Source organism: Branchiostoma floridae, chromosome 8, assembly GCF_000003815.2.
Source record: "Branchiostoma floridae strain S238N-H82 chromosome 8, Bfl_VNyyK, whole genome shotgun sequence".
Classification (NCBI taxonomy): domain Eukaryota; kingdom Metazoa; phylum Chordata; class Leptocardii; order Amphioxiformes; family Branchiostomatidae; genus Branchiostoma; species Branchiostoma floridae.
In genome coordinates this window covers 13045777-13059496 of record NC_049986.1, presented here as the reverse complement: position 1 = coordinate 13059496, position 13720 = coordinate 13045777, and the positions used below count along the sequence as shown (strand labels likewise).

Below are 13720 nucleotides of genomic sequence, written 5' to 3'. Positions count from 1 at the left end.
CTAAGCGCTGGCGGCGATTCCAGCATATGGTACTAACGCATCACATGTTCTGTTAAGTGAACCCTATCTTTTTACGATATCCCTTTCTACATGAACCGATTAAACAAGCCGTTACTTTTGTATGTCCTGTATCCGGAATATTGGCACGATGTAAGTAGTGTGCGCTTGCTCAAGTGAAACATGCTAGATATGATACAATATATCTCATGTAAGAAAAGATAATGTATGGTGGCACTACTTTGGTCCACAAAGCCCTTTCTGAAGTAGTGTTTGTAGACACATGGCACCTCTGCACAACAACAAAGCTATCATTATTACCACCTTTAAGTTTTATGTTCTGTTTGACATAACCACTTACACAGATCTAGAACTATTGAATTTTCTCCCTATAAATCTTAATTCTACTTTACCACTTAATCTGGATTCTTATCATATTGATCCCCAGGTCTGAAGGAGATCTCGGATCGGTTCCAGTTGTGCTCGCCGCTAACAGACAAGAAGGACCTGTCTCACCTGTACGGCTGGGTCCGGAACTCCTTCACCACCCTGGCCATGTTGGACTACCCCTACCCTACAGATTTTGAGGCAAAGCTACCAGCCAACCCTGTCAACGTAAGAGTTCCGACTTTGTACACTCTGTCAAGATTTTATAGTGACGTGCAAGTCTATATAAGAACTGTGTTTCACTTTCAGTCTTTCTACTCTGTAAAGTAAATGTTTTGTTTTCTTAATCATTGTTGCACATGACAGTGCATTGTAGCTCTTGTGTATCAAACAAATGATTAAGTATGATAATCTTTCTTATTTTACCATAATAGGTAGCTTGTGGTTTGATCTTAAACAGCAGCGACCTACTGAAGGGACTGTCAAAGGCAGCAGGTAGGGTTAACAAGCGAAAATAAAACACTTTGTCAGTTAGATTTATTACACGCATAGTATTGTTAACTTTATTCCAATCTTTAGTAGCAAGATATGAGGCATTAACAGATATCAGTAGTATTACAATATCATAGCTTTAAGTTCAAATTGTTCTGGAAAAACGTTCGCAAATCCATAGCTATAAATAGTGTGATGATGTGTCTATGCCTTTCTTGTCACCATCCACATTGCAGGACTGGCCTATAACGGAACAGACGGGACTCTCGAGTGTTTCGACATCTTTGACGAGTTCGTGGCGTGTGCAGACCCTACAGGGTGTGGTCTGGGAGATGATTCAACTGCATGGGACTATCAGGTGTGCAGATTTCAACTGTACTTTGTGCGAATACAGAACACCATCACACACGGACGCCGGTTACAATAGAGTCTAACCGTTCATAATTGGCGCGTACATTTTGTGTGCTACGTAGGACCAATCCGTATCCAAGAGCATTAACTTACAGTACAAATTTGCTTCAAAATTATACATTCTTGTACTTTACTACGTTGATACATCGACGATGTTTAGGCTGATGTAAGGCTGTAGTATGGCTTAATCATGCCGTTTAGACATGGACCACCTGAAACACTAGAGAGATTCTTCTTCTACCGTCCACGTCGGTCTACAGCACTACGTCGATAGTCTATTGAGTTTACAAGATATGGATCATTATAGTGATAGAGAGTAACAAGTAAGATTTGTTTTTCTTCAGGCATGCACGGAGGTGAGCCTGCTAGAGAGTACCAACAACATGACGGACATGTTCCCACCGGACAACTACACGGCGGAGGCCCGGACGGAGTACTGTCGGGCCAAGTACGGTGTCACGCCGAGACCGGGGTGGATGGGCGTGCAGTTCTGGGGCAAAAGTAATACACCTAGGCCTGTCTCTACTACGTATTGAAGTTGTGTTCTTGAATCTTGTATCCAGAGATACAATATTATGCCTTAGACTTTGTAGCAGCCCTTGGGCTCCTCTGGGGTTTTACACACCATCACAAGATTCCCACCCATGTGCCTTACTCACACTCATTAAGGACCGTTAGGCAAATTATGATAACCCTCTCACGCCTTTACGTATCAATTCATACATAAGGTATAATATCTGTTCGACAAAATCTCCTTGGTATTACTTGGGAAAGATAGTGGGTACAATCTGAAATATCTGACCGTTTCCAAAATCATTTCCAGTTGAGTAAATGTTATTTGGCATAAAAATGATAACACTATCACTTATCCAACACTTGTCTTTACATATTATATTCTTCTATGTTTAGCTCACAGAAATGTATAACGTTGATTTGGTTTACAGATATTTTGTCGTCGAGTAACATCATCTTCTCCAACGGTGACCTTGACCCATGGCGGCGGGGCGGGGTCCTGACTAACGTGTCCTCTTCCCTTGTCGCCATAACAATAGAGGGAGGAGCCCATCACCTGGACCTCAGGTGTGTCATGCTTATCTGTCTTTGTAGTGTTCACTTATGGCATGTAAAATATCATATTTGGGGAGGACAAGGCGCAAGCAAACAGTTTCGTGACGGCACACAGTCCATGACATATCATATCATATCACTCCACATGAAATATCATATACTCCACATGAAATATCATATACTCCACATGAAATATCATATACTCCACATGAGATATCATGTACTCCACGGAGTAAGGATTCCGATGTCTCAATATTTTCGCTATTTTGATACCACAGAAACTACAGCTTCCGTTGTGCAAAGAGGAATGAGCGCACAACACACATAGATAGATTTAGTAACCTGTCCTTGGTGCTGATCAGCTTTCAAAACGTTTCCCCCAAACTAGATACAAAAGAATGATGGTTTTCTTTCTTCTGTCATTCTTAGGGGCACTAACCCTGCAGATCCTCCGTCGGTCACCAGGGCACGGCAACAGGAGGAGGCTCTGATTGGCCAGTGGATCAGCCGGGCCACCAATCGGGTTTGGGCAGGGCCTTCGAATTAACGGCGAGTTTTATGCATGCTGGTCTTTCCCAATATGACCATTACTGGAAGCGGTTGACGTAACACTACATGTATAAGGATACCTGAATAAACTTAGGATTACAAATACTCTGTAGAAGAATATGACACTATGAACCATTTTTATCTTGCTTCCCGCATTTTCGTTCAGGTGTTTTCAGCAGTCCCCTAAGTGGATATTGTGTATCTTGTTCGGCATCAGCGGTCTGCCATAGGCGCAGAACTCGTCCCTGTCGAGACAAGAGTGATCAAACCTTAAAGAAAAATGTTGTTTTAAAAAGTGGCAAATTGTTTGACAACTGAAGAAAAAAAAACGCCAAGACGTGTTTGAAGTATTTGTTTACGTAAATATCTATGTATGGATTTTTGATTTGTTATTACCTATTCATTGAATATTGTTGTTGGATCACTTAAATTTTTGCTTCAAGCCGTTGCACATAAAAACGTAACAGTTGACACTGGCCTGGAAAATTCATTTTATCCAGATCCCCGGTACCCTACCTAGAAGAATCAACAGTGTGAAAACACATGTACATGTGATCAGTGTAGTTTCATACCTGTCGACTGTCCGGGCCCCAGCAGTGTCTACCACAACTCTGTCCAGCTGTAACGTAGCGGTTCTGCGCGCGGCCCACCAGGAGGAGGGGATGTACCACACTCTGTCGTCCTCCCACCGCAGGTCCACACTCTGTAGGAACCCCGGGTCCTGGGGCGTACCCACCACCCACACGTAACTACCCCCCGGGGACAGGGGCTTGGATCTACTGGGAATAAATGTTGACAACTCATAATCATCGTATCTAGATGTATATCTCCTATCGTTGATGTTGTTACATACGTGAAATACCATAATAATGTGGTACCGGCATATCTACTTCTCGACCTGGTAAGTTATATTTGATATCTGTGGTCAGCCAAACCTAAAAAAGAAACTACCCGTAAAGCCTAACTAAAAGTACAATCGATGCAACATGGACCATTTAAACTAAACATCACAAAATCAACTCGCTCCCATAATGGAAAACTTAGTTGCATTTGAACACCGTTTTGTCACAAGCAGGATCATTTAAACTTAAACTTGTTCTTTCGTGATACCTTATTAGTTTTAACTCAGGAGAAACACCCTGGCTGCCGCGTAGTGTGATACTGAGGCCGCTGATAGAGGTCCGTCTTCCTTGGGTTGACAGGATTATTTCAACTCTGTACTCCTTTCGGTCTGGGTAAATAGAACGTAGTATATCATCACTATTCAAACAACATCTACATGTTAAACTAAAAAAAAAAACCTTTACAAACCTAGCATCAAAAGCATTGGCGAAATATTAAAGACGTCTGAAAAATACGTGACTATTGCAAATCAGCAAGCAAATTGAAACTCAACTCACGACAGTACGGTGCTTGGCCTTCCGTCGTGAGGTACAACTTGAGCAGCTCAGTTCCGCTAGGGAGCGTTTTTTCGACGGCGTCGTACCCCATCTTGTAGCAGCCCGTCGGGCCGCACGAGAGACAGTCCCCGCGCAGATACTCTTCCCTCCCCGGGCACGGGTAGGCACGCCACGGACAGGCAGAGCGGATGGACTCCACAAACAGGCGGTGGGCACGCTTATGGTTACAGGTCACAAAGTTTTTCCCTCCTATAAAGATTTTAGATGCAGACGATGAAGTTACAACTTTATTAGGGGGCCGATGTTTTCTGGTATCGAGTAGGTTAAAAGGAGCTTTTCTATTCCCCTTGCTGTATAAAAGATAAAATAATATGCCAGTAGTAGGGGCTTGGATACTCATTTGGCCTCTTTTTACACTTCAATATGTTTAAGTATTAGAATGTGATAAGTAAAATCTTGCAAAAATACTACTAGTTCTTGACAATGTGAACGACGATACCCTGACGAAAAAATGCGTCTAGACGAGGTTTATACTGGGTGTTTTTTTCTTCTTGTCCAGACGATTCAATATGGGAATACTTTGAGGGCATTTAGCACTGTTGTCTGTGTCAGGACTAGTATCAGTTGTGAATATTTCTCACCATGAAACAGTCCATGGTCCCAGATAGAGTTCAGCAGGTTGTCGCTACACCCAGGTTGGTCCCTGCCACCGTTAGGATAGAAATCCAAATGGCCGACGGGCTGAGACATCCCGAAGCCTGAAACGATGTTTGAAAGGGCCAAAAACTATTATGCTTCAATGTTACTGACATGTCTGTAATAGAAGCAACTATATCATACTGTTATATATGACCGCGTACGTTCAAATCTTTTTCTAATTCAGGTCTTTCTAGACTATTACTTCGCCACAACGCCAGACAATTCACACTCTCAATCAGCTAAATCAAAGCTAGACTTCGACATTCATTGAGATATTTGCAACAGAATCTTTATAGTCTGTACTACTGTAGTGTTTGACGCAGATGACGTACCCAAGTCCATTTCCCCTTCCCCGTCCGTGTGGATGGCGTCCACAAACATGGCGTCGCTCGGGTCCAGCCGGACGTGCGGGGGCGTTCCCTGGAAGCCTGGCTCCGCTGGGTCTAGGGCTAAAAAAGTGTCTGAACGTTTTAAAACTATAACAAGGATGCATATTGGTTTCGTTTACCAGAGTGAAAGCTAGAATCCTAAAAATTTTCTTGTGGACAAAAGTGAGCATAGCTGAATTTTAGAGTGCACGTCTTCGATGATACTGTGTACTTATAGGATTTAAAATAATGTTGTTGGAAAATGTGTGTTCAAAACTGTATAAGACGATGAAAGTTTTACCTGTGATTCTTCCAATCTTGGACCCGGCATTGGCCAGTCTTTGCCCGGCATAACCCGCAACATGGGCACCCAAACTGTGACCGATGATGTGGATAGAACGACCGCTTACGCCAGCGTCTTCCTTCAAGGGATAAAAAAACAGTAAACAACCTAAAAGCAAAGTGATTGGCATAGTTTTGAGACATAGTTTACATTTAATATGAATATTCCATTTCAGTGAGGTATCTGTTTGTACTGTGTATCCGGTAAACCACCTGACGGCGCACCACACCAGATTTTATTCTGACCAGTACAAGCTACATACCCGTCCCGTACAAATTTATTTGATCCATTCGAACCGGGATGGACTCTACTCTCTTTGATAAGTGTGTTTTTAAACATAAACATATAGCTGATGTGTTACACCGAAAGGCTGTATCAGCTATATTGATACACATACAGATATAAGAGTTGAAACAAATGAACTAATTTTAAAGTTGCATTGCGGACCAACACCAAAACACAAACATCATCTTCGTGACATTTGCTATAATGTTGATTAAGTCTTACTTGAAGGAAAGCTATGAATCTTGCCAGCTCCGCCCCGACTACACGTGCGTTGGCGGCGACTTGTGAGTAGTCCAGCTCCATCGCACCTCCACCCCAGTCCACTATCACAACGTTTACGTCATCACGATCCAAGATGGCGGCCGTGGCCGTGACCAACCACTCCTCTGTTCTGTCGTCCATGTAGCCGTGTACCAGGACTTTTGTGTCTTTGGTACTAAAGAGTAAAAAATACAAAACTTTTAAAAAGTCCTCATCATTTCCATCTCTAAATAATATTTGGACAAATGCACAAATCTTTCAACTTTTGTACGGGTTGATTTTGGAATGGAACGTTTTTTCCATTTTACAATACATGTACAGTACTTATGTTTTCGCTGATGAAGGTTAGACATCCAGGTGATAAGATGCTCCAAATAGCAATTACTCAAGTAAATGGGTATCATTCATGAATACTTATATCTTCATATATGTATGCACATGTATGTAAAATGATCGACACACATTTATAAAGAAATGTATCCATGCAGATGTAACTTGTGTGTACATTGTATATTTGTGTGAGCAATACGTATATATTTTATTACCTGTTAAAGTGCGAATCCAGAAGTCCAGTTGGGGTGTAGTGACTGAGGTGTTGCTCGTCATACCGACTGTTTCTTGTGAAGAGAAGGAACTGCGTGTTGATGGTGACTGGTTCCGCTGGAAGTCTGTCCACGAAACCAGTCCCAGTGGAGAAACAATCGAGCTCAGGATAACAAACTGTCTCGCCTAACGATAAATGTTCGCTATCAGAAACTCTGGAAAATTAGACCAAACTAAGGACACGCCAAAAAGCAGTACTAGTTTTTTTATCTCTATTGTAGAAACTAACAGGTTGGTACATGGCAACCACTAGCCTTCATCGACGCAAAGTAAGGGCAGATAAAGCAAAGTATATATACGTAACAATATCACAAGTTTAACAACATTCTTTTATTCTGTTACATTCTGCAACTGGGCGTTACTTGGATGGGAAAAGCTAGCGCAATTTAGAACAAGCTAGCTGTTGACATTTCTCTAACGAGAATGACACCAATTCGAGGTTCTTGACCTTATCAAGACACAACCTGTCATCTATTATCTGGAGCTAAGATTATCAAGAACAGTTTGAAATCTCGGCAGAGTTCTCACGCGAAATTCCCATGAAAATTGGTACTGTTACTACAGGCGCCAACAGTGGGCGCACTTCCCGGCTTTGGTTCACTTCACTCCAAATGGGTCCGCTCACACCCAACGTGACTCCGTTATAAGCGCAAAACAGACTTCGTCTTTTCATTACAGCTAAACTAAGAACTCAATGGTAGCTATACTTATCCCTGGGTCTTCTAATGTCAAGCCTTTAAATGGGCTTTGCGACATAAGTTTAATGGTGTGTTGGCACGTAATATCAAACTACTGCGCACTACCCGTGGTAAGCATATACCCGTGGTAGATTTAGATAGTCCTGTGTAGGCTAACGCTTTGAGTAGTGTTAGCGGTACTTAAAAGTTAGTATTGCTTTAAAAGGGGTGAAACAAACACAGCGTGTACTCAAACTCCCTACCCGTATATCTGTACAGAAATCAGATAACCGGAGAAACCCAAACTGACCTTAGGTCTGCGACAATGTTTAAAGAAACAAAGCATGCTTATGTAATGTACCACAGTTTTATGACATGCTGTGTGCTTGCTTTTCGGTGGGAAAGTGCCCTGACCTGCTGATAACTTCAACGTGTACGGACCTTCTATAACCTTGACCTAAAGCGGACACCTGCCTAAATATGGCCGAATGCATTTGGTAGGAGGTTTCCGCTCACTGAGGAAGACTTAAGTTTCCTGCATGAAGACAACACATACAGCGTGTCAATCATAAACGACATAGGCACTGCCACATACGCAGAACGTAGAATGTAGACCCTTACCTTTTGCCTGTGAACCCAACAGAGCTGTCACGACGCACGTGCACCAGGTGAAAAACGCAAACCGTGCCATCTTCGCCTTAAGAACTGTTCTAACCGACCGGTTCCAGCGTCACCCGAGCACACGTGAGAAAACCCGATGGCATGTTGTTGCAAAATGAGCCATGTTGATTCTTTCCTCAAGGATCTCTTGAGCTGTTTTGGAAAGCCAGGCTGTACCATTCAGTTCAACCTGCAGGTGGGGTCCTTGGGGTGATTCCCAGTTTACTGCGTCTGTTTTCTGTAAGGTGTGCAAAATGTACGAGCGAGCTGGATGCGAAACTTTGGGAGGAAAGAGTGAGGGGGTGTAGTGACATGACCTTTCGTCTGACTTTCCCGTCAACACTGGTATTCTTGATAACTTATATTGATCTATAACAGCCACAAGGGGGGTAAAGGTCAGAAAACATAACGAATAGCTGCTAATTTAGATTAGATAACGTTACAGAATTACCTTCGTGCACCCATGGCACAAACCTGTATTCCCCACTCTCCAAGCTTTTGGATCTGCACCATGTGCGGATGCAACTAGATATGAACATCAATAATTCCTTCTAATTATGCTGTACATCAACTTGTATTTCATGTATGTGTTTTTGATTAAACACCTAATCATCTAGTATCAATCTATGGAAAAAATACAGACTCAGAATGTTTGTACAGATATCAGGGTATATATTATCATTTCACATCAAACAATTATCCTTCACAATGTTGACGACGAAAAACAACATTTTGAAAATCATGATTTGAAAGCTCTGTGACATATTTACGTTTTTGGCAAGATTTGTTGCTTTATTGCGTGTCTTTAAAATACATGGTAAATGAAGTTTGAGGAAGCCTGGTATCAAAACCTATAATGGCTTTAAGGTCTCTTCTATCCTCCCCATTGTTGAAAAGACAGAAGAAAATCTAAAGCTATTATAGGTTTGGATATCAAACTTTGAGGAAATTTTGATTAAGTTTAACACAAGCAGGAACTGGGAACTAGGCCTAACTTTGCTGTGATAAACTTTGATCCAACTTCCTCACCAAGGTTTCGCGCATGCCATGCACAACAGGTCCAACAGGGGGCGCCTTTGTGATAATATTCTTGACAACCCCGCCCAGCACAGCCATTCCTAAAGAAGCTCCAATATGATACAAACTTATAGTCTCATACCATTTCTAGCAAGATAAAAATGATAGGTCACACTTGTGTAACAGTGAAAAATACAAGACTGCCATTACATGCATGAAAAATTACAATGCTCCTGATTCAGGGCAAACAAATAATGTCAGTTTCACAGAACATATGATTTACATAACCAAAAAAAATACAAAACAGCAACTAACTTCTTGACATTATTACCACCTATACATAAAGTACATTATCTTCATGTGTTTTCATGACTAGTTGAAGGGACCTGATCTTGGCCACTGGGATTTTGGTTAACATTGGGATCCACTGAGTTAACTTCAAATGGAAAGTCCCCAATATGGACTTTTATGATATGTTCTTTCAATGTTTCTTCACTGGTGAACTTGTCATGACACTGATTACAGGAGAATGGCATCTCCCTGTTGTGGGACAGCATGTGGCGCACAAGACTGGACCGCTGATTAAACTTCATAGGACACGATGTACACTGGTACGGTCTTTCTTTGTTATGTACCGCACGGTGGCGAAACAGCGTCGCCCTTTGGGAGAACTTGGCGCTGCAGAGGTTACATTTGTACGGCTTCTCCCCGGTGTGGATGATCATGTGGTTCTTCAGGTAGGAGATACGACGGAACCGCGTGGAACAGATGCTGCACTGGTAAGGCTGCTGTCCTGCATGGGTCGATAGGTGGCGCTTCAAAGCAGACAACTTTGTGAAGGACATCGGACACACCGTGCAGCTGAACCGTTCTGTTGAGCTGCTGTTGTCCATGAATGTGAAACTGTCAGTATGGCTGGCGCTAGCGAGAGTTGTGTTATCACCCACCTGCCAGTCCATGCCATTCTGATATCGTACGGTGCCATCCTGACTTGGTACCAGATACATGTTGGGCGATGATGTCATGAGAGGATTGTACTGCAGTTGGTGGTAACTGTCTGCCACCTGCGTGTTCTGTGCAACATCTGTGTAACTGCTGTCCCTTTGGTCATCGTCTACGTTCCAGACTGTCACAGGTTGAGTTGGGTCTCTTGGCTCCTCCTTAACTATAACGTCAGGAGTGTCAGAACTTTCTTGGGTCGTCGTCACTTCTTCCTGGCCTTGCATTGTGGGAGAGAACACAACATCACCTGCAAGGTCTTCAGATGAACTTGATCTTTCTCTGACCTCAGTCTGGTTACCGTTTCTTCCACCTCTTCCTCGACGACTTGACTGTTTCCCCTGCAACTCTTTAAGGAAATTCTGACAGTTCTCAGCTGTTTCATCAATGTGAAAGTAGCCGGCTGCATATGACACATAGTAGATGTTGTCCTCTGTTAAAGCTAACTTGGAAGTGTACATCATTTCAACAAGAGGTTCAACCCCAGCCTTTGTGAGAGTTGAGAGTTCAACAATGGCTCTGGTGCCTGCATTTGGCAGTGATGCAAAGTAAGGAGAAAAGGTGGCAAACACACACCGGTGCACATGGAACTCTGCATCCGGGAGTTTTAACGTGATGTCACAGAATTGTCCTGACCGCCTCTGTGCGTTGAGATGATGTTGTAGTTTGGAGGAGAGGGCTGGGTAGTTGTATGTGCGCTTCATTTTAGATGTCATCCTGCTGGCATGGCAGGCTAGCATGGGGAACAACTGTAGTTGGCAAGATTTACCAAATGGTCTGTTATTCTTGCAATATTGCTTTACAGCATTCCATATAACACATAACATTGCCACAAATAATTGGAGAGGAATAGGGATTTTGCTTTGCTCGACTTTGCTTATGCTACCTTTAGATTGCAATGTTAACAGCAATCTACAAGTAGTTAAAATAACGTTACTTGCTAGTATATCGTATAGTCATGTACATGTATTTCCATTTTCCAGCACTGTTGAGTTCAAAACACTCAATTCCTTGTCCCCGAATCTTTGATCTGAATTTGAATTACTCAACAGAAATGTACTGAATGCATCATGCTACTTTGGAAAATGAATTTCTGTTTTCTGATGCATACTGGGAATCACAGATAGACGAAGGACTTCTATCTAACGTCCGGATATCCTTGGATAGACGTTGCATTATTTGTGTGTTGAGAGTGGGGAGGGGGGCAAAAGTATTTGGCAAGACGTCTGAATGCATCAAAATGTTGCACACGATTCAACGTAGCCTGGTTACCAAACCCCAGCCCGATCTCAAGTATCTATCGTGCAGGGGTCTGGCCGGATGGGATAGGAACTCTTCTCAATTTTGCACCTTATAGTGGGCAAAAAACCCCACCAATAGAACAACACAGGATCAGCAGGAGGTAATTACACCCCTGCCATGATTGGTTAAAGACCCCCAACTATACTTTTTGAATCCATAATGTAGCTGATTCGCTACTGTGATAGCCTGCTGACCAACTGTGGTGTGTTGTAGCTGCCGGCTACCTGTGGTGAAAGTGGTCATCAATCCTAGGTTCTCCTCCCACTGATCAACGGGCCTTCGAGAACCTTTCTGCAGCCATGTTGCCAGACCCCAACACGAAAGATATATCTTGAGGTTGGGGTATGGAATCCAGGCTAGATTCAACGGCACCAACTGAAGACGTTCAAACTTAACATGACTAGATATTATTAACTACTTACTGAGGGGAGGGTCTTTTTAGCGAATGCCCACAAACGCCCACTCTAGAGAAGTCCGCGCTGCACGAATCTCATTTTTTTTGCTTGGAATATGTCCACGTTGTGCTCCCATGTATTAATCCTGAGTTTCAAGTCAATCCATTGACCCGAAGTGACATAAATCAAAGTTTTCGATTCTCGATGGTCTTTTTAGCGAACGCCCAGCAAAATGTCTTTTTAGCGAATGCCCACTATATCCACAAAAATATCGGCCGTCGCGCAACGACACCTAAACCTACCGCCACAAACATGTTCAAGATGGTGTCCCATTGATGTGTACGGAGTTTCCGTGCTTTACAAGCATTTTAAGTCCCTGTTTTTGGTCAAAATGTACGGCGACGATACTACCATACTTTAACTATAGCAATTCAAAATGGCGGGCACTAGTCATGTGACCTCCTTGCGGGGCTGTTCTATAAGTATCGCGGGAGGGACTGTTGTAGCATAGCTTCTCATACAACCATTTTAGAGTGAATTCTGAACAAGATTTTCATTTCATCGTGCTATCATCTGACTGATATTTACAATGTGGTCATTTTTTCTGTGCTATTATTACCCAGGTTTGAGGAACTTAGTGCAAATTTGGATATTGATTCACCTCAGTGCCCAATTAATGTACAAAAGGCTCAGACACATTAGTATTATAAACCTGAATAGGGGCAGGTAACCAATACTAGAAAAACATAGCTATTTATTATTAACAATACTATTTACATTATAATAATAACTCTTCACCAAACTGGACTTTTCTTATCTTTATTTATCACAGAAACATTGTTACAATGAGGATTTGATTAGATGAGTATCTGTTACAGTGTGTACAAAATCATTTCAAATACAAAAATGTATTTCGTTTCACTTCCTAAATATTTTTAAAGTATTGGAAGAAGTTGACACAAAAACAATATTAATTGCATTATTTATGTGCAGTAAAATGTGACCACATGCTATCAATAGCCTAATAAAATGTTGGAACATGGCACAAGCGGGCTCCTCTTCTGAGTACAGAAAGGAAATGTTTTATAACATTTAGTTATGACGTAGAAAATTTCAATTGTAAAATGTACCTTTATTAACATTTACAAACAAATTGTTTTTTCTCTTTTTAATAAATGACAACAATACAGGTAAGTAAGGTGTGTTTCCTTTTATAACAGGCCAGGTAAGACGCCGTACAGGTAATTAAGGTGTGTTTCCTTTTATAGCAGACCAGGTAAGACACCGTACAGGTGAGTAAGGTGTGTTTCCTTGACTACAGACTAGGTAAGACACCGTACAGGTGAGTAACGTGTATTTCCGTTGATTACAGACCAGGTAAGACACCGTACAGGTGAGTAAGGTGTGTTTCCTTGACTACAGACTAGGTAAGACACCGTACAGGTGAGTAACGTGTATTTCCTTTGATTACAGACCAGGTAAGACACCGTACAGGTGAGTAAGGTGTGTTTCCTTGACTACAGACTAGGTAAGACACCGTACAGGTGAGTAACGTGTATTTCCTTTGATTACAGACCAGGTAAGACACCGTACAGGTGAGTAACGTGTGTTTCCTTGACTACAGACTAGGTAAGACACCGTACAGGTGAGTAACGTGTATTTCCTTTGATTACAGACCAGGTAAGACACCGCACAGGTGAGTAAGGTGTGTTTCCTTTGTCTATAGACCAGATAGGCTATTACACAGGTGAGTAAGGCGTCTTTTCTTTGCCTATATACCATATAGGCCATTATACAGGTGAGTAAG

General features: G+C 42.2%; 3 protein-coding genes across 4 annotated transcripts in view; 1 reads left to right on the top strand and 2 right to left on the bottom strand.

The window, feature by feature from the left end:
• LOC118420834 (dipeptidyl peptidase 2-like) overlaps window positions 1-2725 on the top strand; it is a gene marked incomplete in the record, with an annotated part of 5785 nt that extends 3060 nt beyond the window's left edge. Inside the window, 5 exon segments of the mRNA XM_035827863.1 lie at window positions 476-612; window positions 819-879; window positions 1113-1234; window positions 1632-1788; window positions 2232-2725. Of these exon segments, the coding sequence (XP_035683756.1) occupies window positions 476-612; window positions 819-879; window positions 1113-1234; window positions 1632-1788; window positions 2232-2683 (929 nt within the window).
• Window positions 2726-3117: 392 nt separating this feature from the next.
• LOC118421775 (pancreatic triacylglycerol lipase-like) lies at window positions 3118-8426 on the bottom strand. The gene is made up of 10 exons (XM_035829277.1): window positions 8162-8426; window positions 6806-6989; window positions 6222-6435; window positions 5673-5793; window positions 5336-5452; window positions 4946-5062; window positions 4305-4553; window positions 4015-4135; window positions 3454-3680; window positions 3118-3149 (listed from the first exon to the last, which is right to left on the bottom strand). The coding sequence occupies exons 1-10, from the start codon at window positions 8229-8231 to the stop codon at window positions 3118-3120; spliced, it is 1452 nt and encodes a 483-aa protein (XP_035685170.1). The 5' UTR covers window positions 8232-8426.
• A 451-nt stretch (window positions 8427-8877) lies between these two features.
• LOC118421404 (myoneurin-like) overlaps window positions 8878-13720 on the bottom strand; it is a 7581-nt gene continuing 2738 nt past the window's right edge. The window contains exon 2 of one of the 2 annotated variants that reach the window (XM_035828670.1): window positions 8878-10965. In XM_035828670.1, the coding sequence (XP_035684563.1) occupies window positions 9574-10956 (1383 nt within the window). In that variant the 5' untranslated portion in view covers window positions 10957-10965 and the 3' untranslated portion in view covers window positions 8878-9573. The remainder of the gene's footprint in view (window positions 10966-13720) is intronic. The other variant, XM_035828672.1, reaches the window with a different exon arrangement.

Coding starts and splice junctions, on each gene's coding strand:
- LOC118421775 (XM_035829277.1), bottom strand. CDS start 8,231: ATGGCACGGTTTGCGTTTTTCACCTGGTGCACGTGCGTCGTGACAGCT. Junction 6,436..6,805: donor CTGGATTCGCACTTTAACAG/GTAATAAAATAT, acceptor TTTACTCTTTAG/TACCAAAGACACAAAAGTCC. Junction 5,453..5,672: donor CAAGATTGGAAGAATCACAG/GTAAAACTTTCA, acceptor ACACTTTTTTAG/CCCTAGACCCAGCGGAGCCA.